Genomic DNA, 27,013 nt, shown 5'->3' on the forward strand with positions numbered 1-27,013 from the left:
GTATTTTTCATGACAAAAAATATATGAAAAAATAAGCTCTTTCAGTTGAAAGGGGCATACACCGGTCATCACATCTGGCTACCTTAACAATTCAGGGCTGATCAAATTAAAACATGTAAATCATAACATTATCTAAATGTCTCTGAAACACTGATAGGCTTGGACACCTCTCTAGGAATCCTCTTCCAATGTTTGACAATCATCTTGGTCAAGAAAAGCTTCCTGGCGTTCAGTCCAAGCCCTCCCTGGTGCAGTGTCAAACCATTACATGGTAATTAAATGGTACCTTGTCCTCAGTCTTTTAGTTTTATTTGGTAGAACTGCCTGTGGAATGAGGCATAGTTTAACATTAAACTGTGGTTAAATCATGTGGGGTAGAATTTACTGGACTTTGCTCGGATTAGGACTCTCTAGAGTGAGATAACTAGCCCAAGCTCTAGACTGTCTTTTTACTTTTAGATAGAGTTGTTCAGTTCCAGAGGACGGTTGATTTTGTTATAAGTCTGATAAATTGTCTTCTGGAGGTGCTTATGTTTCTCAAATAATCTAGAGTAAAACTAACATGACTAACTTAGCTGCTAATGTTTAGAAATTTAATGTTGAATAAGAAGCAGCTAGCTTAGATAATTTAGTCACTTTGATGTGGTCTTCAGCAGGAAAATGACCATAAAGGCCCATTCATTCTTTGTCAGTTTGGGAAGATTTGGACTTTGACCCCTGTCAAATGCAATATAATATAATGTAATGTAATGTAATGTAATATAATATAATATAATATAATATAATATAATATAATATAATATAATATAATATAATATAATATATGTTTTAAAAATGCTCATATTCTGAAGGTACACAGCTGTGAGCTAAATTAGTGACTCATACTATGATGAGCAACATGTCCAGTATCTACTATACACTAAAAATTGGCAACAGTGCCTGTTTTAGAATTGTTAATACTAAAAATATAAATTAACAACAATGGAAAAATCAGATACATAGTCGATATTGATTATTAACCCCTGAAAATTTCTAGAAATTGAAAGTGAGTAATGTTTTCCTATAAACACAGGGTAAGAAGTATTTTCAGCCAGGTTATAAAGGGATGTGGTTTGGAAATGAGCATTCAGCTTCTGGAATAGCTGAGCACCTACACTTTTAAGAAGGGCTGAAGGAACTGGAATGTGGAGGAAAGCAAACTGCAGAACAGAAAGAAATCAATAGCTAGTATATTACTATGTAACTATATGCCAAACCAATAGCAGAAATAGAGTACTGCAATAAAATAAAATAAATATTACAAGGACAGAGAGAAATAAAAGAGAAATATTACAGATCCAAGAATAAATCCATAGTGAGTATATTTATCTACATTCCAAATCCAAATCTGCATTCCAAATCAATAGCAGAGACAGATGACTAGTGTGAAAAGAACAGAAATATTGCCAGGATGCTGAGAAATCCATACTCATACTGAGAGCATCTATACCTTCAAAAACATTATAGGAGAGAGCCCGTACTCAGTTATTTGAAATATTCCAATTTATCTAATTTTACATTATGGCTTCCAGAATTTAAAGGAAACTCAAAATTGAATAAGATCCTTGGAAAAATAGAAAATTTACTGTCTGAACACACCAACTGGCTTCATTTGAAGCCAAATTGTGATCAGTATATGCATCTCACTGCTCTCAATCAATGCAGTTTTGTTGCTATTTATAAATACTGCTTACATTTTTGCTCTATCACCTCTTTCTCACTTGAAGATGCTGAGTTGTTTCTAAATTAATTACAGCTGATGAAAGGGGAGACAGTAATTTTATTTATGTTTCAATTTATGAAGTATGCTGTTCATAACCCTTTCAGCATGAGGAATGGAAGGACCCTTGTTTGGTACCTTTACATTTTGGTGGGCTACTCAGATTCCCAGTATCAAGAGGCAGCATAAAGTGGTGACTCAACTGCTATCAGTGCTGTCATAAGTGCTGCTTGAGTAAGACATAATAATAATAATAATAATAATAATAATAATAATAATAATAATTACAAGAGAGCTAAAATGTGTCCCTGGATATGAAAGGAGAATGGCATTTTTCTTGTAACTGAGCCTTACCTGGAGTTAGCAATGCAGCAATGTTAGATGTTGGTCCGTAGTTCAGACAAGCAACAGATCCATAGGTTCTTTAAGTGTTACTGTTTTTTCTGCCAAAGTTAAAAATGTGGTAGCTTCTTCCTTCATGTTTTTGTTCCTCTTCCTCCTCCAGGTTTTTCAGAAACAGCAGTAATAATGATATGGCGTTAGAAAAAGCAGAAATTCATAATCTAAATACAATGTATAGGCTATTCCAAGATGTTTCTGGTAGGCAGAATGTATGGTAGTTGTGCTCAGTGACTGCTAAGAGAGCAGTGTATTTCTCACATGACAAGTTTTACAGAGTAAAAATGCTGCTAACTTACAAGACATAAAAAAATTTGACCACTGAGAAATGTGAAATAATTGTAGGATAGATGAATGATCTGCCATGTGTCAGGTACAGGAAGCACTTTTTCTACTATTATGTAAGGGGTTTTATCATTGAAGAAACCACCTCACTGTAAAACTACTTTGCTCCTCTGCCTCACTTCAGAGCCTCTGTATAGACTCCTCGGCGCCTACTTTAATTTATAATGAAGATTTATTGGAATAATGTACATATATACAGTGACCAGCAGTACCTGGAGGTTCATAAAAATGATGTGATTACAATATAAGTGAGTGCACAAACTGTAGCAAAATATTACCCATGGAAAAGAGTGATTGCACTTGTGACAGCCTCTTTGTTGCTATGGTATCTCTTTCCATGCCTTTGGCTAATCTGTCACAAGGAGAAATTTGCAGCTGTCTCAGCATGTTTCTCTTTGCTAACTCAGAGACCACTGTATCTAATCTGTCATTAAAATAGCAATAAGTGGTATGCACATATTTTCTAAGAATAAATACAAGTTTTAGGGGATGAATAAGCTGGTAGTGTAAATAGGATGACATTTTCTAGGGTCAAACTGGACTTTTGTATTAATCAGTAATTATTGTTTTGATCTAGCATGGCAGTTCTTTGCTTTTGAAGCTTTGTATTTTTTGTAGGGCACCTAAACACTAATCTTTTGGGACACGTGGACATTTTGATGGAAATAGTTATCATGCCAGCCAACACATGTTAAAAGGAGTCATCAGTATTCAGGGCTATGCAATTTACTGATTTTCCTAAAAATAGCTTTTATGTACCAGATTTGCCTCTTTAGTGTGAAGTTGGTGTGCCTAGTTCTACCCTAAGTAGAGTTGTGAGTCTCCATTTGGCAGGAGTCTAGGCCTTGCTCATGTTCCTTTGTGGTCACAGAAATCTAGACATGTCATGGTCCTTTCTCCAGAAGCAAATGTACTCTGAAATATCTGCAAAAGAGCAATTATGGAATAAAGGATTAAAGGAAGAAGTGTTGTGGTGTGAAATGCAATGAGCAAAGTAATAAACTGAAAGGTCAGTAAAGCTTGTTGGGCACGTGAGGATAACCCAAGCATTCAAATCCCAAGACATTTTCAGTTTCAAATTTTGTTTAGTTCTGTTCTGAGTTTGAGTCCTATGGATACTGAAATGAAGAATGAAAGTGAGTAACATCAAAAGAGAAAATGGATTAAAGGCAATATTCACAGGTACAGATCTTTTGAAAAGATGGAGCCTGATTATAAATTGCCTTGCTATATCTCCCTGTGAATGCACTGAGTATGGTCTCAAGCTACTCATAGAAGGCAATATAATTTTTTTTTGTGTGTAGACACATTGTAGAAATAACGAAAAATGAAATGTTTTGCAATCTCTTCATCACACCCACAGCATAGTAGTATATGCTGTAGTTTATGCATTTTTGTCAGGGAGTAGTCTTCCTGAAGGTAAGATTGCAGCTAGAATGCATTGTAAGGCAGCATTTTAGCTTCTCCAGAACCTGAACATTGACAGAATTTCTCTGCAATCAAAGCAAACTATTCACTATTTAAAGAAAAATGCAATTAGATTTCAACTGCATGTCATTAATTACTAACCAGTGATTTTTGCAACCATTACTTCTTTCCATGTGGAAATTCTCCAATTAATCTGTCCAGCCAAGATGTTTTCTGCCTTTGTCCCAGAAGATTCAACTTGTGATTTACTTTTTTATTCTTCTGCTTTGTCCTTTGCTGGCATATTTGAGATATTGACCTCATGTCTGAAAAAAAAAATTTCTGCCTCTGTGATGGAAAATAAGAGCAAGTACTTAAGGCCGTTTGTTAATGACTGGTTTTCTTCATTTCATTCACCCCATGAATTTCCACTTTTCCAATGTCCTGACACCAAAATCAAAGATGTTTCTACTTCCATTTGCAGCTTCATTCTGCCAGTCTCTTTGCCATTCACAGCTGTGCAAAAAGGGCTCTTTGAATATCTAGTAGTCCTTTTAAATTTTCTTGGAAAATTTTTGTCATGTTCTAATATCTCAGAAATTACTGTACGAGATGATATTCAAATGCCAGTATCATGTGAGTCATGCTGGCATGCTTTAAGACTAGTGCTTCTTTCTTGTCTCGCCCTCCTTTTTAGCCTGTAGGGGCTTCTTTGGATAATTTCTGAAAGTCAGAAATGATATATTTCTGAAAGTCAGAGAGACCAGGATATTCTGAAACCTCACATGATCTGCTGCCTAAATAGCTTCAGACAGAATTTTTTCCTCTTTCCCTGAGTATTTGGCTCAGGCTTCACAAACTCTACATCACTTCTAAGTTGCAGAAATGTATGAGGCTGGCCCTCCATTGTTCAAAAGGTAATGCTTTAATTTCTTCAAAACAACATAGTTTTCTTGAGGTATTTCCTTACTCATTAGGACTAATTATAGAAAACATCAGAAACACCCCCTTGGCGCAGCTCTGCTTTTCTGCCTTCTTATAGGGAAGGAAATGAACTATAATCGCTATGAAGTGGGGAATCAGACATACAGAGCATTCTGAGCCTACAGAGCCACAGAGTTGGAGGAGTGAACAGCTCTCAAACCAATTGAAATCAGATTACTCAGCCATTATTCCATTGCATAGCAAAGTGTGCATGATTGTAAATCTTAAATATTTCTTCCTAAGAATAATGAAGATAGTCTTATCCTTTGTGAAAACTCTTCTAAACAAAGAAAAAACTCAGACAGGAGTAAGTGGAAGATGGCTGCCTATGGCTAAATTAATAAAGAAAGCCACCAACATAGAGTTAATTTCCATGAGAATTTCAAAATTGCACATTTTTTTATGACTTGTAGTTTACTTTTCTATCACCCTGGTGAACACCAAGTCAATTTCAGGAAAGACATTACTGCTGTGTATAGAGAAAATACTCCAAAGGACTTTTCACGTTCTATAAAATGGACTCTCAGCTTTCTTCTGCTGCATTATTAAAATATACAGATGATCCCTTCTTAGATCTTACAGTCCTGATTATCATCCATCACCTTCCATATCTGCAATGATAAATGCCATAGAACTCTGAAGTGCAGATTCTGAAGCTAAAAAATATCCCATCCTCCAGGGCTTATTTGTATGATGAAACCTGTAAAATTATGTTGGCAAGACCAACCAAAGTTTGTCTCCTGTTTATGAAGAAGAATAGGTTCTCAAGGAAACAAAGCATTGTGTCAAATCAACGTGCATCTACAAATTCAGTAGATCTGAGAATAGATCTGAGAATACAAATAGATCTGAGAATCTTAATAGAGCTGCAGTTTTGTCTCTTCAGATTGAAGAATGTCATAAGATAAATTACTGATGCCAGCCAGAAGAACTTGTTTCTTCATCCTGAGTTCAAACTTTGTGGCTTAGAACCATGTTCCTGCCAAAGGAAGACCAAAGGACTGTGTGTCTGCTCATGCTGTTTCTAATTCAGGAAAATGCACTCCATAATCAGATTAGTTGTTCTAGATATTTGACATCTCTCTGTCCTGATTCCTTGTCACCTTTTCAGAGTCACCCTGGAAAATGTAAATTTCTCATCTTCAAGGCATCACTCCAATTCCACTTGCTAATAATTTTTATTCCTCATTCATGAAGAATAAAAAGGGAGCAGGAGACTTTATTCTGGAATTCAACTTGACAAATTTGAAGCCTATTTCTTGGAAAGCCAATCACTTTTTCAAAAGTCAATGGGGAAATTGCCAGAATCCTTTTTCTTTCTCGCAACCTTAAAGCACATTATGGGTACTTACATTCCTGAAATTTGAAGGCAACAACCCCTTCTGAGACTTTTGGTCTTTCCTTCATTACATGAGATTTTAGAATTCCAGAGTCTAATTGTAATTAGCTACTTTGATTCATTCATACTTTGTCTTAGGTCACAATATATTTAGATAAGATAATGAGAAAATGCATATATGAAGACAACTGGACATGTTCTATAAGCAAGACACTTTAAATTAAATTCATTTTTAGCTTTGACCGAATACTTCTGTTCACTGTGAAGTTCAAAAATAATATCCAGGTGATCCTGAGTACAGAGATGTTATAAGGTGTTGTAACTTTCACCTGTATATCTCCATAATGCTCAAGCAAAAAAACATTTACTTGTTAAAGTGACAGCACTTGTTCTGTTCATCTTTGAACAAGATGACTACAACTATTGGGAATCAGAAACCATAATCTTGACTATGTCTTAGTGAAAGAGGCTTTATGTGTTGTTTTCCTGGGCAATGAGAAATCCTTCTTATTGTTCAGCCTCTGGGTGAAAACCCGTGTCTTCCTTTTTCACAGTTCTACTAGGACTTGAGAAAAGATATCAAAGATTTTTCTGAAATCCTCCAGATCTGCCACCTTTCTTCTTTTTCTTGTCTTTCTTATCTGTATTGGACTAATGGCATGATGGGTACTCATACAGGAGAAGGTTAAAATTAGGATTCCTGAAATTAATTTTATATTCTCTGAAATGGTACCCACTACTCTGTCAGTACCCATTTTTTAAGCCAAAATTTCTCCAAGCACAGAAAAGTCTTTTCTTCATGTGGAAATTCTAAATGGATGAAAAGAGAAAGGAGAATGATCAAAGGGATTCAAGTTCATGACTGATTCATTGTTTTTAAATCATTTTTCCCTCCTGGATATTGGTTCTGTTGTTTTCTAACTTGTGTTTTAGTTATCTTATATTCCCTCAGCTATGGCAGTATTCCTGGAGACAAATGTGAATGCACTTCCTCAAAATGCCAGCAGTGGAAGCTGGTAAGCAAGTGGGGAAAAATCACCAGAGAAATCTCTGAAGCTTGGGACAAAGGCAGAAAACACATCAGTACTGCACTAACAGAACAGCAGGTATTCTTATAGAGAAGATAAAATTACAGGTAAGGAAATAATTTACATTTCTATTTTGAACTTGTCCAAATGGCTTGTTACTCTCCATTCAAAATACCAGGAAAAACCCTAGAGCATAAAATTTGAAGAAGAAAAAGATCTCAAATTTGAATAATTTGGACAACCTGATTTTTTAGTGAGGATAATTGGAAGTTCTGACCTCCTTTCTAGACAAATATATTAAAAGATGAAAATTCCTTATGCCTATTAGACAGTTTAGAACCTCAGTCTAGTTTTAAAACAAGACTGGATTTGAGTTTTTTAAATGTTTTGCTTTTTTGTATTTAGAATGTAAACACAGGAAAATGCTTGTTATAGGTTTTCCTTTCCAATAAAAAACAAGTGTAGCCTTTTCCATAGGTACATGATGTCAGATAAAGCCAAAGACAGAAGGACTCTCTTCCCATCTCTCCATTAACACTTCCTGACAGGGTAACACGACTCTTTCTTATGCTTCAGTTTCCTCATAGGTTGAAAGGAAAGAGGTTATTTTTATCTCCCAGTTGGGATGATTAAGCAGGATAAGTGGTGTAGAAGAGAAAAAAATTCATTTTTTGTAATTAATTGTCTTGCAGTCTTTTATGCCGCCATGCTGCAGTCCCACTATGGAGTTGTGAGCACCATAAAAACCTCAAAAGAATATATCCTTGTCTGAATTGCTGCAGTTATTATCTGTTACAGAAAGTAAAATAAGGTTTTTGTTTAAGTCTTCTTTTAATTTAAAATTGTTGTCTGTAAATGAAACATTGTGTTACATTAAAATAATTCTACCATAAACTCTGTTCTCTACCGAGTTACAGAAAACATTGAGAAAATTAGGGTATGTTCAAAACAGTGGCATAACCTGTTGGAAGACAGTAATAATGAGTGTATAGGAAGGACTAATGAATTGGATTTAGCCTTGATGTAACTCATATATCTTCATCAACGATTCACTATCATCATTATCCCAGTGAGATGTACCAATTTATTTTATTTTGTAAACTATCCAGTTCAAGGAAGTATGAACACAGGACCATATTAATTGATTTCATAGTACTCAAATATGTAGAGATTTTATTTAAGCAAGAAATTTTTGAAATTTTGAGTTTAATCTTGTATATTTTCAATGATCTGCAGCATGATATTTAAGAAAATAAAAGAAGAAAACTTCAAGAAATTTTGGTGATCTGATAAGATGCTGTGTATCACATCAGAAGTGATTATTATTGGCAGGTTCAAAATCTATCTCAAATATCTAGATAAAGAACTATCTGTCTGAATTGAATATTGTCTTTTGAAATGTGTCCTCTGTTGTTTTATAGTGTTTCCTGTAACCTTCTTTTTTTTTTTTTTTTTGCTTTAAACATATATGAGGAGAACACACTCAAATCTTTCATTTTGAAGGAATTGTCTTCTGACTTCATGACTCCTTTCTGTACCACAGGTCTATGTATGAACTTATTCTCAAAGAACTTTCCAAATACTGTTTTGTCATACTTAAATTTTGCTGATTACTTTCAGAAATGAGTGTAATCTATCAGTTTCTATTGCTTTTTGGTTTGAATTTGAGTATGTTTGGGTATTTTAAAGACCATGCACTTTTCCTAAGAGAATTTTCTCTGATTCTGAAATATTTTAACCTGTCATTTTTTATTTATCCTTGTAAGTTAAAAAAATATTCCAACTATCCCAGTTTTGTTTTCTGTAACTAATTTCATAAGAGTGTAGTACTTGACATGTGTTTGTTTCTTAGGCAAACGTGTAAAACTCCTCAAGTCCGAATGGAGAAGTAGAGAAAGGAGGTTTCTGCTGTGCCTGATGACAATTTTTGTTTTTTCCACACTCAAAAAATATTCTGGCTCCACGATGGAGCACTAGTTGTGATGAGTCCTAGTCTTGGTCGGATTCTAAGGAAGGGCCAGAACGTTCGTTGAGGAATAAAGAGTCAAACCACTCCAGAAAATGTGTTCCAGCCCCGGTTTATTGCTCACAGAGCAGCAGGTGTGTACAAATACAGGTTTACACAGTATTAAAAGGAATTGTTGTACCTTACTCCTCATTGCAGTTGCTTAGTTTGCTGTGGACATTGAAGACTTGTGGCTCATTTGGGCAGAGTTTCTGGAGGGTGGTTGGAGAGATTCTGACTGTGCTACTAAGCAGCCTCAGAGCATTACTTAGATGCTTCTGGGACCCCTAAAATATCTTCACACTCTTGACTTTCAGAGATAGACCCAGTTGGTAAGCTTAAGTTACTCTCATGGGTAACAGCAGATGCTCTGGAGAACAGCACTTGGAAGAGAAATCCATCTTAGTACATCCAGTCTGGTGTGGCATCTGTAGTTGAAAGCTCAGTATTACATGCTGAATTACTTAAATTTCATAAAAAAACCCCAAGAATTGGGTATTTCCATTTCATTCCTAAGACAGGCTAGAAGCTGTTTACCTATCTTAAAACTGTGTTCAGGCTGAAGACCTTTATCATTTACAGGAACATACGCCATGCTCTGAGATATTTTTCCATTACCTATTTTACTAGTCCTACCTTTCAGACTATTAGAAGTAAGTGGAAAGATCACTTGACAAGGGAAAGGTTTCTAAAGACTTTTAAAAATTTTTAACACTGGCTGTCTAGATCTTCACTTTACAACCAAAAATTTCCAGCTGAAATCCTTAAGAGCGGTGGGAAATAAAGGAGTACAGCTATATTTCAAATGGCATTGCATGAAATGAGTTTTCAGAATGTTTGTCTCTCTATAATGGAAGTCATAAGCACAAGAACTATCAAAAGTGCAGTTTGGATTAGTCACTATGCAATAAAAATATGAAAGAATTATAAGGTTTTAGAGTCTCATGGTTATCAAAGAACTGGGAGCCTTTTGAGTCATGTCGTGGGAAATGCACTTTTTAATTAATAAAATGAGCTACTCATAGCTCCTGAAGGACAAGCGTGAGGATCTGGAATTCTAAATCGCTTAACAGGCTTGGCAACATGTTTAGATTAATACTTTTCATACTGCAGTGCCTAAAATAAAACTAAGGGAAAAATTTGAAGCTGAGTCCTTAAATAAAAAGTTAGGTAGGATCAAAATTTTATATACAGGAATGAAATATTTGATGACTTGAAAAAGTGTCTTCCAATACATAACCTTCTCTGAAGGTAAGTGAATCTGTGTAGTTATTAAATATCTGTTTTCCAGACTGCTCAAAAAGTAACTCAAATTTTGCATTTTGTCATTAGCCCAGTCAAAGGGCTGTCTGTAATACTAAAATAAGGGCCTGTGTCCTCATTAATGGTTTTCTCTTGCAGTTCCCTTGAAATGTGCTTGAGTCACCTTCATTTCTCAGGCTTTTGAAATGGTTCCTCCTCCCTCCAGAAACCCAGTTATCTAGCAATAAAGACCCAAATCCACATCTACCTGCTGTAAGGGGTCTATACATATATGAGCCCTATTCCAGAAAGGTCCTTAACATCTTTTTGTCCACTTTCCCCAATTCATTGGAACATAAATGACATGATTATCCATCTGTGAGGAAATTGTGAACCTGTCCTTTGTTAACATTTGCAAAGTACTTAGGATTATCACTGGTACAAGATAGTAGTACTAGAACAGAAGCATTTTCCAAGCTTAAAAGTTCAACTGTTTCAGTGAATGAACAAGCACAAGTGGCAATGCAAGCTGTCATTTGCTTTCACAGGCGATGTATGAATGATAGTACATGGCAAACACACTGCATGGATTTTAAAGTTCCAGGAAATAGTGTGCTTCCATCTGTTCAAAAGATCCATTTCCAACCTCAACCTCATTCTCAGAGGGCCTGAGTAGAGAAAATGCACTGGCAGATGTTTGTTTCTGGTTATATGGGCCCTGTTTCTACACTGTAGTATTTATATTAAGTTCTTGCTACCACAACCAAATTATTTATGTTTTAGAAAAGAACAAGACTGATATAGCCCTCCTGAGTTCATTCCTTTTTAGAAACGCTTTGCTAAAGAATCACTTTGTTCATAATTTTATTAAATGTTTTTGTGGTGTTTTGCATACAGTTTAAGAAAGGATACCACAATAATGACACAAAATGGACAGGAATATACTGCATACAAACAAGGGCTGTTTTGGTATGGGATCTCTGTCATTTCTCCAGCACTTGGAAGACAATCCATTGTAGGCATTTCTTCAAGCCATTACTTAGGCTTTTGTCATTCCCTGTATTTAGCATATCTCATGTTGGTTATTAAATAAATTTGTGAGACCCCTTTTATTTTTGCTTGAAATCCCCATACCACTTTTGTTTTCCAGAGGCTTTTAATAGTTTAGAAAAAAATGGAAGGGGTGCCAAGTCAACTTCATCTCATGAAATTCTGCTTAGCTCAGGGTGAACTATTAATTGGTATCACAAAAAAAAAAAATTCCTTTCTGTGCCTTATGTATCTCAAGAGCAAAAAGAAAAAGCCTGAGTATGCTTAGATGACATGACTTATGATCACACACAATCTTATATAGTTGATGGAACAGTTCTAATTAAAAAGAAAAAATCCTCTATTAAGTACTTTCTGCTTCTTTGGAGAAAACCCAGAACAGAGGGTCCATCCATTCCATCTGGAATCATCTGTCAAGGCAAGAAACATTGGCCTAAATATTTTACCTTTTCTGCATTTGCATTGATACATAGCCCTGTCTTCCCTCCAACTCTCCTCACACACTAAATTAACTTCTTTACTGTGTATGATGGAAAAGAGAGAGAATTAAATTGCAAGGGGAGATATAAAAAGGCAAGTTGCCACATTCCAAGTGCTTGACTTTGCAAACTTTAGAGTTAGTTTTCAATATGGATTCTGTGTATGGCTTATGATAAACACAGAAAAAATTCAAAAAGCTGCCAGTAAAAAAATAGTAGCGTACAAGTTGTGTTATGAAATTTTCCAGCACGCACTTAATTTCAATAAAGCATCTATTGTTATCTCTTTTATTCCAACATTATTATATAATAATTAATTATGTGCCTAATTTTGGATGCAGAAGCTATTTTGTAGCTAGCTAATGATTTGTGATATATTTGTTTCTGTGAAGAAACAGAAGAATTTTACTATACCTAATTGGGGTTCTGTAACTTTGATGCTTAGGTGCTTGACTTTAGGGAGAAGTGCTTTACTATTCAGGGAATATTCTCTCACCATTCTTTACATCCTACAGTCTTGATGTTTCTTCCTTTCTCTTCTGAGGCAGAAGAAAGTCCTGAGAAAAAGTATCACAGTTTTTATTGAAAATCTATTCTAACAAAATAAATACTATTATCTGCTGTATTCATCCACTGTGTGGATTTCAAAAATGAGGATATTTTTCACCCATTGTTGTCCAGAAATATCTCTTGAGGCTGGTAGCTTTTCTAATGTGATGTCATGAGATCTTTCAATCTCTGATCCATTCTGCATTATCCTGGCAAAAAGATTTTACCCAAAGACTCAGTTTGTTCTGAACATTTAGTAAGCAGAATAATGTGGAAATCTTCAGGTGAATTTAATTATATGTTGTGTTAAAATAAAACAAGTGAGTCCACATACAATTACAGCCAATTTACAGCAGCCACTCACTAATTTAAATTAAAAAGTCTGCAACTGCAGAGTAATTATGCTTTAATTGCGTATTTAGGACAAGAAAATGAAGAGAATCTAATGTGGTGTATTTATGATATAACCACAATGTGAGAAAATTTATTATTATAAAGAGAGTAATTGCATTCCAAGAAGGAACAAATTAATTCAAATCAACACATAGGATGCTAAGGTTTCGTGTACTTTTAAATTTTGTATTGTTAATTTTCCATACATATTAATTATTAACAGAAAACTTGATTTGCACGCTTCAGGGTGTTACTGTTCTCTACGGATTTTAAAGATCAGACATGTATTGTTATTGGTCCCTCTTTTCCTATGAAGGTCTTTGGCACAATACCTTAATACCTTACTTCCCAGACACTTGAATCAAGTAACATTTACTATATCCAAAATTAAGCATTTCTGGGATTACCACCTCTAGGTATTAGCTAAAATTTCATTGCTTCTTTATGAAACTGCCTTTAATATCCAAGAGGTTTATTCACTCCCTGACGTGTATGGTGTATGGATATATAACTTCCATTAATGTTGATGTGCAATCTATGCTTGAACACAAGAAGTATTGAAATCAAACATAGAGGCAAATGTGGACCACTAATATATACATATATATGTTTGTTTTTGTGTGTGTATGTGTGTGTGTATGTAGGTGAGTGACCTGATATAGAGCAGAAATCTGAATGGCTATCAGCTCTTTTTTTTTTTCTTATTTTAATCACCTATCTAATTTATGTGACAGTGTATGTTACTTCCATGGGGATATTTTCACCACAGGGTTGTAGTACTAGGTGGGAGGGGTAGATAGGCACACAGATTATGATTTTACTGACTTTTCTGTGATTGAAAGCACATTTGCACTTCAAAACAGCCTTGTAGCTGAGCAGTCATGTGTGTGCAAAAATACCATTTTTGTTATCTGAAGTTTATCACCTTAGCCCATGCATAGATCTGTGTGTAATAGAAATAATACATCACATGATAGTTGAGATTGGAATGCAACTCTGAAAGTGTCCCCCCCCCGCTCAACTAGAGACATCTAAAGCCTATAAGGGCAAGACAGCTTTTAAATATCTTCAGTAATGGAGCCCACAGTCTCCCTGGGCAAAATGTGCTAGTACTCTGCCACCCTCACAGTAAAAAACTTTTTTTCTGAGAGGATACTGTCTGTGTTGGCTTGTTTTCAGTTTCTTGTCCTGCTGCTGGGCACCACTTTCTGGCTCACTTTTCTTGCCCCCCTTTCTTCACATATTTGTATACATTGATGTGTTTCCCCCAAGCTTTCTCTTTTTCAAGTGGAACAGTTCCAGCACTCTCAATCTTTCCTCATATGAGATACTCCTCTGTCTTATTTGCCTTAGTGGCTCTTTACTGGATAGACAGATAGGTAGAGATAGATATAGATATAGAGAAATGTATCACAAATGAAGCCAGTAAAATTCCACCTGTGGATAATATCAGAAGATGTGTATTTTACATTGTGTAGCTCAGTGGCACCTGGTTCTATGAGCAGAATTCCAGCTTGCTACAATAAAGCAAAAAAATAAATACAATAAGATGGTACATCAGCCTTTTGAGCTTTGGTGCAGGGCACAGAAATATGTTGCCTGACTGTTAAATTAATTCTTTATTATTTTTTCAGGCAATCTTCCACTTTAGAAGGGACCACATGAGGCTGTTTCCAACAGCAAGACCAAAGCAAAATAAAAGCAGTGTAATAAATAAGCCTGTGTATCATAAAAATCACGAAGCACAATTTTATTATCGCCTCAAGTGCAGTTCCTAGAAACAACTCTGCGGAAAAGGCAAACTGAAGTAATGAACTCCTTGAACAGTCTGTTTAATATTCTGTTTGTTGTACAGTTATGCTCTGCAGAGCTGACAAGAGCTGTATGCAAACAGTTTTGCTGAGGGCAAAAGAATGTTTCATCATTAAGGAGCATGACCCTTCTCTCTGTGATCAAAATGAAAAGCATATGTCCCTTGATGTCATAAAGTGTTGTGACCATTCCAATGAGTTGTTCTTCAAACCTTGGAATGTTTCCCCCTGACACAGTTTGATATTAAAAGATTACGTGATGATTAATTGTATCTACTGACACAGCAGAAATATTCCTCAAAGTTATGTTTCTTTGATATGACAGATTTTTTCTTTTAAAGTTTAAAATCCAAATCAGTTAGAGGGAAAGTCCAATTATTGTGAAATGCTTTGTCCCCCACTCTTTCTTTGTGGTCCTTCTGTTTCCTTCTTGTTTCATGTTAGGCTGGGTGAAACCACTCTAAATTAAATCCTCTGTAATTTTTTACTTTGTGAATAACAGGATCTCTATCTCTACTTAGTTTCTGCATGATTTCTTCCTGTTTCTCCACTAGGTGATTATTGCTTGCTAAGATACATTAAGCCTTTAAAAGGACATTGCCTTTTCCAACTTAAATGATTTTATGATGTTATGATTGCTTTGTAAAAATGCATGCAAAGAATGGAAGAATACAGCTCCAGTATCAGTCATGGTATACTCAATAGCTAACATTTAAAAAGCATAGTTATATACATAATTTTTAACAACAACAAAAAAAGAATAACAGAAAACATTAAATGCCAACATGTGGGTTGGCAAATCATGATTTTATTGTATTTTAAAGCATGGTCACAGTTCAATTTTTCCTTGTCAAATCCTATCCTCACTAAACACTTAAAAACACCATTTAAGTTGGGGAGCAATGCCATTTAATATCATGGGGGTTTATGCCCTTATTTAAAAACAATAGAAGGATGTTTGCTGGACAGAGATCTTACACTGCAGTCTCATTTTCCAGTACTTCAGAAACAGATTCACTATGCCCAATTTCTGATTTTCTCATTTTCTTTTTCTTTACAGGTAACCCGATAGCTAAAGACAAATCAAGCCAGTCTCAAGGCTGATAACTTTAAATACAACACATAGGAATTTCAGTCATCCAGGCAATCCTTGAAGTGAAATTTTATACTGCTGGGGTGTATCCTTCAGAATCAATTGTTTCAATGAGAACCTGGCTTGCAATCAGCAAGAGCCTTGAGATCAAAACTACTGGAAAGTTATTTTGAACTTCTGTGTCACAAATATTTCAACTGATTGAACTGTGTACACTTGTAGAATTACACTTGCTGAGGAATTTGCAGCTGTAATCATGAGCTAATATACTAGAGGTGCAGAAAAGCAACAAACTTTTGGGTTCTCCGTTGCAGAACAGTGGCTTTTCATCTTGAAGTCAAACTCTGAAATGTATTGGATCCTTCACTCTGAAATGATCCTTGGTCCACTGTTCAGATTGCTGGTGGGACTGCACATGGCTTTAATTAAATTTCTGTTGCAGAAATTGTCCTCAAGCATGGCACAGTTTTAGACATTTTTATTTGTGTTTTAATCTTGCAGCTCTCAAAGGTACATATTTCAACATCTTGAAGTTGCTTTGTTATAGGAATGGAATTATATATCCATTGTTAATAATTATTGTTGACAAGTAATAGTTATCTGAATACATCAGTCATATTAGAATGTATAGTCAGGTTGACATGTTTCCCTAAGGCTAACCAACTACTGCAGCTTAACAGTTAAAGAAAGTAGTGGTCAAAACTCAATTACCACTTCCATCATAAGGCATTTTATATATTTAATATATGCATTTCGATTTAGTTTGAAGGAAATGGGTGTTCCCAATATGTACTTTACTTTCCTAACCTTTAATTCATTTAAATTGATGGTAAGAAGTCAATTACACAATTTCATCCCTTTTTTACAAAGATAGGCAGGGATGTAAATGACTTTTGCAGTTATGATATTGGATGGGAATCATTCAGGATTTTTGTCTTTTTATTAAAAAATAAAATCTCTTGCTTGAACCTAAATACTGATGGATGCTTATGTAGATGTCTGCTCAGTCTGTTTGCCATAAAGGAAAAAAGTCCTAGTGCTCTCCCAGTCTTACACTTCATGGGTATTTTGCTTGCATACAGTCATCCAATTCAGATCTGTTTTGTTAGAAAATATTGAACTTTGAAATGTGTTGTTACATGAAAAAAAATCCTCAATATTTGAAGGCCTTAAGCATCTTTGAGCTTTTTTCTAAGTTATTACAGAATGTATAATTTTATACTCCATTTAATGTATATTGGACCATCTGTAATGTTGATACAAAAGAAGTTTGGCAATTCCTTTTAGTGACACTGCATAAATACAATGACTAGAGGGAGTTCTGACTGTATGCTTTGGAGAATTGAAATGAAAGCCACACACACCTAATGGTAGTCAAAAATACATAGAAGTAAGCTTGTTTAAGTCTGTGGTTATCAAACACAGCAAAACCCCCAAAAATAGAAAAAAAAAAGCAAATAAAAAGAAAAAAAAAAGAAGAAGAGGAATAGAAAGAAATGGTTTAATCATTACAAGCCATTGACATGGGTAGTTTAGTTATATATTAAGTTCTGTGATGGATGAACACCCTGGTGAGCTCTGCCTGTCGCTGTAGCCCCTGCTGTTCCAAAAGCATTTCATTACCTCTGCTGTATTATTGCACAGGAGAGCTTAAATAAAATAAATGACCGTTGGGAATAAAACTGAGAAGTATATTCTATCATTTTGCTCGGAAATAATAAGAAATATGTTGACAGAAAAAGATCTTATTTTCTGATTAAAATTTAATTAGAATAAACCGGTTGTAGCAGAAACTAAGTCTCTTGGTATTTTAGGATGGATTAGTATTATATGGATTTGTGCTAAGAGGTTCAGGATGGAAGTAACATCTTAAAGAGGTTTTCTGGGACAGTTCAAAGTGTAAATGTGCTGTTTTGTAAAATCTAAATATGACCTCTGTTTGGTCGAAAATCTACATCATGCTTCTCAATACTTGTTTTCTTTGTTTCCTTGTTCTTAAACAGCGCTGAAAATACTGTATTATATACAAGTGTAACACATGCATACCAATAAATGAAAATAAATGGATTTTCAAATATACTGAATAGATTCTCTGCAGTAGATTAATGTTGTGACTATTCATAGCAAGTGAATAAAATTGTAATATAAAATAGAGTTCCCTGTATGGATGTGTGCATTGGAGGTCTGTTTACTCATGGAACAAAATAATTTTTTGGTGAATAAGAATCTCAAAGGTTTTATTAACTTTATATTTCCTACCACTTTGAAATGTCTTTTTTTGAAAGGAACTGATACCTATGGGAAATTCTGGTGGGTGTACTGTTGTTTTCAGTTCAGATTGAATAAATTTTTTCTCTTCACAAAATATGAATCCTGAAAAATTATCATTTAGATGTTTTAAGTAGCAACAAGACATGGTAGACAATCCTGAAAAAGTAATATTTCAGGTTAATATGTAGAACTGTTTAAAAGAAAAGGAAAAAGAAAGCCAGATTCTCAGATCTGCTTGTGCACCTTGAAGCAAGCTGGGAGCCCCAGTTCAGGTGTCCATAGTGCAGGTTTAAGCTCCTTCAAAAATGGAGTGACAGGCTCAGCTATGTGCATTCATGTAAGAATATTAATTGCTTCAATTAATAATTTGTTCATTTATATAATATTTTCTAGATTGTTTCATCTGATTGCAAAAATGATCAGGCATTAGGATCAGATCCATGTTACTCTTTGAATTAAGTAATCATCAAGAATGCTGAACTGCAGAATATGAAGTTCTGCAGTTCCAAGTGGCAGTGCATTGAGAGAGGAAGAAAAATCACAGCTTTGTGATACCTCTCACAGTTAGATGTATTGGATCAGTTCAGCAAAGCACAAAAGGAAGTCCTGATATGAATCTTAATGAAAAAAGATTCAAATTTAAAATAAAGCTTGAAAAGCATTCAAGTCTAGATCTTGGTTGTATGTGGTTTATTGGTCATAAAAAATGTTAACCTTTTGAAACAGCACTGCTGCAGGTAACACTGTTACTACCTGTAAATACACCTATTGTGCTATATATTTTCAATTCCTGTATTTATCCTGTATCTTTAAGATCTTGACTCCTTCAGCTCTGCCTAAAAATGTTTCTGGTCTAGCATTTCAGTACTTCACCAAACAAAAGCAGTTCTATTTTGTTAAGAGTCTATATGCTTTAGGAGTGCATCAGATGCATTTATTTTGAAAATAAAAAATCTGATATAAAGTATTTTAATTTGTTAGTTTTCATAAAAATATATGCAGGGATTTTTTTTGCTCATTATAATTGTACAGCTGGCTTTTATAATTTCTAGGTAATGCATGAAAGTCTGTAACAACACAAAAGAAATATGTGATTGGCATCCTTTTCTGTTGATTTACTGCCTCCTCCTTCATGCCTCAAATTTTACACATCTGTTAACCAATCTATTGGCAAAGAAAAGGAGCACAGTTTTGATTTGCAAGAGAACTGTTGCCCTAATTTCTAGGTTTTTTTGCCAAAAGTTGTATAACTCTGAATCAAACCTGTCACACCTGAATAATCTGATGCCATTAAATGATTTCTTGTGAATTCAGTGGTCTTAAATTGTAAAATAAGAATTTCCTAATCACTTTGTCTTTATAACAAAGTTTGTATCCTGAAAAACATTTTTGTTTATTCTTTCACAGAATGAGTGAATGTTTCCAGATTACATCTTTGGTCTTGTTTCTGTAAGAGCTTATTTAACTTTTGGACACTACTTCACAGTCATTGCAAATATTTTAGCAAAATTGTGGCTGGGTTTTTTGTACATTCTATATTCATCTGTACTACAGAAGAGGTAGTACATGAAAAGGTTGAATTTCCCACAGCTTTGCTAACAGTTGAGATTACAAGTGTTGTCAATGTCTTGTTATCCAAAACTAATTTAAGACCATCTGGCAGGAGGGCCACTGATGGTGAGACTGGAAACTCTTGTGTAAGGGAGTGACAGTTCTTTATCAGACTGCCGTGAATAGGATGCTGGGAGAGTCAAACAACTGAAGCATGGTTTCATCACCAGAGATGTAGGGTCTGGGGAAGTGGATCCAGCCTGTGAGCACAGGGGTACAGTCAGCATCCTGAACCTGTGGCTGTGGGGGTGACAGTAGGACCTTAGACCTGTTCTCTGGGTTGTAGGAAAGGTTTGACTCCTGTCTCTGGGATTTTCTCCACAGTCAGATGACAGAAATGACAGGGCACCTGGGTAATTTCAGTGTGGTTTGTATAAGGCCGTCAGATGCAGATGATTGTTTAGCATTTTGTTTAGAAAATTCTGACCAAGCAAATTCATTAAAGTTCACATATTCATGGAATTCCACATCTCTCTCTCCATTCAGGTCAATGGTTAAAGGAACTACCCTCTATTTTCACTCTTTCCTTGCAAGTATACAGGTAGCAACTGGAAGTGAAATCCAGTTATTCCTCGATAATAGATTCTCTTGATTAAATATCCCTAATCACATCAATATTAGCTATGACTGAAAGACTTGAAATATATCTGGATTTCAGTTCTGAAAACCAGTTTATTGCCCAACTAAATGAAATAGTTTGTGTAATAGAAATATTATTGCATATATGTAAACCCTAACAGTAAAACTTCTATATCAGCTCTTCAAATTATATTTATGTTCATAACTGTGAAATGTAAAGTTTGGTTTACATCCTTTATAACATCAGGGAAATTCTTTTTTTCTGTTAAAACACTGGGGTAACCCAAGGACACTGCAGTTTGGGAGTTATGCCTTTCACTGCTTCAACTGTGCAGCTGGGAAAACAACACGTAGAAATACTTTTGTTACTCACATTGCCAAGACATTTTTCTTGAGTGTGAGGAATATGTAAAGTTGCAAGTTTACTCCATGTAAGCATAGTGGTTGAATCTCTTTAACCCTTTTCTTCTCACTGCCATAACAAACATCACAGAAACTGTGCTTGAAAACTGTACTGCAGCCTTATGTCTTAGTATTTAAATCAGAACTTGTAAAATGCACACTGCTTTAGTTACTATTTCTCCATATACAGTAGTTTTTTTATAGTCTTTTTCCTCCTTGTGATTAATTTTGATGCCTTGTCATATTTGGGCACAGAGAATACAATCCCTACTATTACTGATTGAGGGTTTGTGCATCTTTGTGTTACTTTTATTTTTCGTTGGTAATTTTCTCATGTCCTGCAATCCAGTCAGTTCTTTCAAAACTCTGGTAAGGATTAGAAAAGTTTTTTTAATAAATAGTGGCCTGGAACTGAAGACAGGAGAGAAGAGAGAGAGGTGATGTGTTTCTATAATTTTATCTTAGCTTCCAGTTTGAACTACTCTTTCTAAAGAGAAGCACTTTTTTCTAACTATAAATGGACTGTGTTTCAATATGCTCCCTGATCATAAAGCTGATGAAATGGTCCTCTCTGTATGTCAGATTACCTCAGCAGAATTTACAAATGGAAGATGATGATTTTGCTAATGTCCATGGGCAGGTAGACATAATTTGGTCCCAGATGCTCTGCGGAATATTCATGGCAAAAGTGACTCAAAAACAATGCCTCCATATGCCATAATTGCTGGAATTATTTCTCAGGCATATTCCCTTGTCATCCCTCATATGTAGAACTCATTAGATTCCTAGTGGGAGAACATATGGAGAAGAGAGTTGATGGAAAACATTATAAAACAGATTGTGTATTTAAATTTATATTATAAAAGACCTCTGTGCACAGGCAAACTTAGCAGAGAAAGTTCAAACTCTTTCTTTCCACTTCATAAGGAAATTGACATTTATGGAGCTGTTAGTACATTCAAATCCACTTCTAGATGGTGGATTAAAACCTGGCTTTACAGCTAACAGTGGTAATTTTGCTGCTAATTTGAAGCCAACTCTGTATTTCCTACATTTTCGCAAATATTTACTTAAACTACAATTAAGATCTTTTTACTAATTGGAATGATCAGAAGTTCCACCCATACAAGTCTGTTGGCAGGATCAGGCCTTTGGCTATGGGTTGTGATTTCAGTGTCAACATAATATCTTTGATGAATAACGTGTTTCTAGTTCTCAAAAGAGTTTTAATATTTCTTTCATCCATCTCAGCTGACTAATGGATGAGTATTGTATCCAGTGCAGAGATGTTTTAATGACTACTATTAGATAATTATTTATCCTCTACAGCAGTGAAATACCCCCCCAAAAAAGTTAATCATACATTTATTCAAAGTATTATACACAGATGTTTGTGATGCCTTTTTTTCATTATACTTAGGACTCTTTCTTGGTTTAAGGTAATTTATTTTCTGTTATTTTTTACTCAAGACTGACCATGAAACAGATTTCAATAGGGAGCACTTGGGGTGCCATAAAGTGTCCCTCCCTGTAGTCGAGGTGGGCACTAGCAGGAGCTCCCTGTCAGCCAGGTGTGGGGGAACAGACTGATGTCTGTGACCTTGCTGCCATGGCTGGTAAAATACGGCCTATCACCAAGAGAAGGTGTAGAAAGTGCTTCCAGAGAAACACATCTGCCCAGCTCCTAAAGGAACAGTTCTGACAGGGTGTCTCTCAGTACATGGAGCTGAATCAAATGTTATACCCAAATCAATAGAGAAGGACACAGGGAAACTGTAGGGCATCTCTGGCTCTATAGTGTGGCTCTGTAGACCTTAAAAATGTTTGATATGACCACAGGATGTCCATTTAGGTCACTGCCTTTTTAAAAGAAGACAGAACATAGCTCTTTAAATAGTATCTGCAGTAGAGTTGTGTGTGTATTTGCTGGCCAATATGCCTTCCTGAAGCCAAGATTTGTCATGTTATGAGAGACAGAAGTTCAGATCCACACCTCCTCCTTTGCTGCTGGAAATGGACTGTGTTATTATACTGTTCTTCTAAACCAGAGTCACACAGTACACTGTTGGCAAGTGCTCTGAACCCTTCAGAGCAAAATAGTTACTCTGACAAGCCTCAGCAGGAAGCAAAATGTGCATTACCACAAATGCTTTGTCTTAATACTGACAACCTTGATTATTCTCTATGTGTGGATTATTTCCTGACAGCTGCAGGAAAAATGTTTGTTATTAGGTGAAAATGTAAAATTTTTAGTTTGCACCAGTCTGAACATCACACTTAAAAGATATATTTTGCAATTTCGTATATATTTATCATATTATGATAAATTAATTTGTGCTATATATGTATTAGTCTCTCTGTCAGCTGCTGGTGGCACCTTTTAAAATAGTGTCATCTATTACTGACTTTTTTAATCACTGCAGAAAAATGGTCATTGAGTGGTGGTAAATTCTTTCATCAGCATTTTGTGGTTTTTCCATTCTCTCAGTATGTGCATGAGAAACTGGATGATGAAGTAGTGAAAGAGCCTTGAAGACGTACTGATTTAATTAATTTCAGGCAAATAGACCTTGATTAGTGAAGAAAGTTATAGCTCCTCTGTGTAAGATTGTGTTCCATCATTCAGAATATTCAGCCCTCTGCTTTGATTCAAATTTGATTATAAGAAATTGGGGCAGTAGTAATATCAATATAAAAGATTAATAGCAACTTGAAAGATGAATCCTTAACATTGATGTATGTGATCAAGTATCCAGCACATTTTAAATCCTGGGCTTTACCTAATGCTCCTAATGGCTAAGGTAAATAGCAAGTATGTTCCACAGTTTTATGTCCTTGGAAGGAAATACAGACATACCAGAAGACTGGCAGCAGAAGTGCTCACTGTACTTCAGTTAATGATGTTTTTATTGCTCAAGTCCATATAGCTTGGATCTTACCTCACCTTTTGTTAAAGCATGTAACATAAGGACCTTAAACCAATCGATTTCTGCAATTAGCAGTTCTGAAAGGAAGCACAAATACAAGTTCAAGGCTGTTTATGCCTGGGTTAACTCCACTGTCTTTAGTGAAGTTTTTCTCCAGTTAAATCTAATCTTAACTTTCTAGATAAATTGTTCCAAAAACTAAGCTGCAGTTAATTTGAAGATCTACATTAAAGGGCATGTGAAACTCCAAGGGCTTGGGTGAGAATAAAATAAAGATAACAGAAAATTTAGGTTTCTTTTACTGTTTCACCAGATATCACAATTTTATATAATGGTGGGAATTATGATTCTGGTCCCACCTCCAACAGAGAAATATGTGAAATTCAGTCCTGGTCTTATTCCTTACATTAAATACATACCAAATGCTGTTTATGAATGTCATTTGGCACAAAACTTTTTTTCTCAAAACCCCAGTGTGAGGTCTCTGTTCCATGCCTGTGCATCTTGCATCCTGAAAGTAGAGCTTTCTGGGAACTTTGCTGATGACTAAATCTTCTTATGGACTTCTGCTGAGGTTTGCATTTCTTACTGACTATCTATGTGAGCTGTTCTAAAAATTGTGTCATTGGTTCATACTCCTGCATCTCCACACTTTTTTGTTGATCAATATAGTAATAAATGCTTTATAAACAGTCTTTGAATTTGATGTATCTGGTAATTTGCAGCAATTACAAAATGATATTTCTTGCTTTATTTCAAAATTGTAAATGTTCAAATATCACGAACAGTAATAAACTCAGTCAACTCATTCACAATAAAGAAATGTGATGCCTTAAGCTACTTTTAACCAGTCAGAATATTGTCAAGGTGACCTTTCATGCTGCTTCAATTGCATAGTCTCGCCATTATTTAACTATTAGAATGATGGAAAGCTTGCACTTTGCTATTTGAGTGGCAGCATTTCTAGACATGAGGACCTGAAGGAATGGAACCATTGAGAGGCTATAATTAATGTGCCACATTAAGGAGTTAAGAATAAGCAGCCAAAGAAAAACTAAACCTGGTGGAGCAAAGCAGCTACAGTCTAGTCTTGGAAACTAAAAATTCAATTGCAATTCTTTGTAGAATCCTAATAGCTGATGCTGGTATCTCAACCATTCACTGTTGAAATGCATATGAAAAACGCAGTTTCTGGATTGCTATTAAAACTCTTTAATTTAAATATTAATGAGATAAATACCATTACCATATTGTAATAATACAATATTATTACCTCCTATTTTAAAAGGACAAAATTAAATTTTTTAAAAAAATTTTTACGTACATATTTATACGAATAGAAGTAACTAGAAAAAATAGTAGTAATAATAAAAATCTGTCCATTACAATGTTAAAATGTAATTGTTTCATGACTTTATGATTAGATGTATTCTGTCTACATGAAGCTTGACTCCTGTTGACAGAAAGCAAAATCATCAGAAAGATGTGGCTGTTGAGGAACCTTTTGTCTTTACAAAGCTAATGGTGGAGGATGAGCATCACAGACTGTGGGAGCTGTGTAAAAAGCAGAACAGAAGATGGTTTCTTTTTCCGTCAGTGGTTAGGTGATATATATACATGACTCTCATTAACATTAATGGAAGTTATCTGCCTCATCTTTTATGAGCCTGATGTGACGTTAATGGCAGTCTTCCCATTGTCTCTAGTGGGCTGTGGATCAACCAGTAAGTGCACAAATGGGTTTGGCTGAAATATCGGTGCTTGTAGAATGGTGCTTGCTTAGAATTTCAACATGCTTCATTCACAATTACAACAAAAAATGCTGTGTGAATGCCTAAGTGTCTGCTCTGAGGAGTGTAATGGTGCAGAGTGTGCTGATCTGCAGCACTGTGGGGCGTCCGCATGGCAGACTGAAGAGATGTCTGAGCCAGCTTGCAATGAGCTGGTGTGAGCAGGAGCAATAATCTGCCCAGAAGCATGAGCTGCCTCACTTTTCAGAGATTTGAAGTGGAGTAGGTGTAATGGGGTTTGTGGTCCAGACTACAGGATGGGGGAGTTGCAGTGCCATGCGATGCTGTACTTCTGTCAACAATACCGTAATGTACAGGCCCACTTTTTTTGAAATCCAGCCTGAGATCTCCCTCTGTGCTGAGTTATCTTCTGCTTTTGATTACTTTTGTTGTGTTTTGCTTTTGGTTTTAAATTTTTTTTTAAACAGAGGAATAATATTTTCGTTTCAATAAATCCTTCACTGACTCACGAATGCTTTGCAGTTCTAACAAGTCTAAACTCTGCTCCTTTTACTACTGTGAGGAAGAGAAGGAGACCAGCAGAATTTGAAGGACATCTGTTCACATCTGTCCTGGGATAGAGTTCATTTTCTTCTTAGTAGCTGGTACAATGCTGTGTTTTGTATTTAGTATAAGAATAAAGTGAAAAATGCACTGCTATTTTGCTTGTGTATAAGTGGTTTGTAAGTCAAGGAATTTTCAATGCTCCATGCTCTGCCAGTGCCAGTGTGGCCAGGACAGCTTAAGTAGACAGACAGACAGATCTTAAGTAGCCAAAGGGTTTATTCCATACCACAGACCATCAAGCCCAGTATACAAACTGGAGGGATTTGGTTGGGAGGGGTGATCACCAGGATGAGCATTGGCACGTGGGTAGTGAGCAATTGTATTTTGGGCCACTGATTTCTCTTGGGTTTCATTTTCCTCTCTCTTTTTAAAAAAATTTTTATTATTGAAATTATTATCATAATCTCTATTTGTTTCAGATATTAAACTGTTCTTATCTTAACCCACCTTTTTTTTTGACTCTCATCCCAATTCACGGGGGAGGTAAGTGAGCAGCTGCATGGCGCTGGGGTTGAATCTCAGCAGAATGCATGTTCCTTATTATGAGCCAGTCACTACAGGGACAGGTGACCAGCCTTGCTGTCAGTGAAGAACATTTCTCACCACACAGACAAGCCAGTACATAATAGCTTTTCCATGGATTGGGAACTTCTCTTATACTTAAGCAAGTTCATGCTAAAGTATTCCCAGCTGTACCAGGTTTCTCCTTAATACAGTGTCACATCTGTGTCTACATAAAAAAACTGGCCTCTGGAAGAACTTGCATGTTGAAGCTGAGCCTCTAGTAAGAACAGGGAAAGCTGGATCCTGTGGGCTTTAAAATACAAAAGGTTTCTGCTCCTACTCTGCCAGACATGGCCCCTGATGGTCTCAATCTCAGGTGCAGGCTGTAGCAAGGCTGGGCGTGTACTTTGAAGATGTAGATGTACACACAATGCAAAGCAGACCAACACAGGTGAGAGACTGGCACTGTTATCTGAACC

General features: G+C 35.6%; 1 protein-coding gene across 4 annotated transcripts in view; it reads left to right on the forward strand.

Moving 5' to 3' along the window:
• TAFA2 (TAFA chemokine like family member 2) overlaps positions 1-24,368 on the forward strand; it is a 189,382-nt gene extending 165,014 nt beyond the window's left edge. For 3 of the 4 annotated variants that reach the window (XR_009114406.1, XR_009114405.1, XR_009114407.1), the window contains 2 exons: positions 9,114-9,361; positions 15,851-24,368. Coding sequence is in view for 1 of the 4 variants with exons in the window: in XM_058023687.1 (XP_057879670.1) it covers positions 15,851-15,862 (12 nt within the window). In the remaining 3 variants the exon portion in view is untranslated. The remainder of the gene's footprint in view (positions 1-9,113; positions 9,362-15,850) is intronic. The other variant, XM_058023687.1, reaches the window with a different exon arrangement.
• The last annotated feature ends 2,645 nt before the right edge of the window (positions 24,369-27,013 follow it).

The sequence above is a fragment of the Melospiza georgiana genome, chromosome 4 (genome assembly GCF_028018845.1).
Source record: "Melospiza georgiana isolate bMelGeo1 chromosome 4, bMelGeo1.pri, whole genome shotgun sequence".
Taxonomy (NCBI): domain Eukaryota; kingdom Metazoa; phylum Chordata; class Aves; order Passeriformes; family Passerellidae; genus Melospiza; species Melospiza georgiana.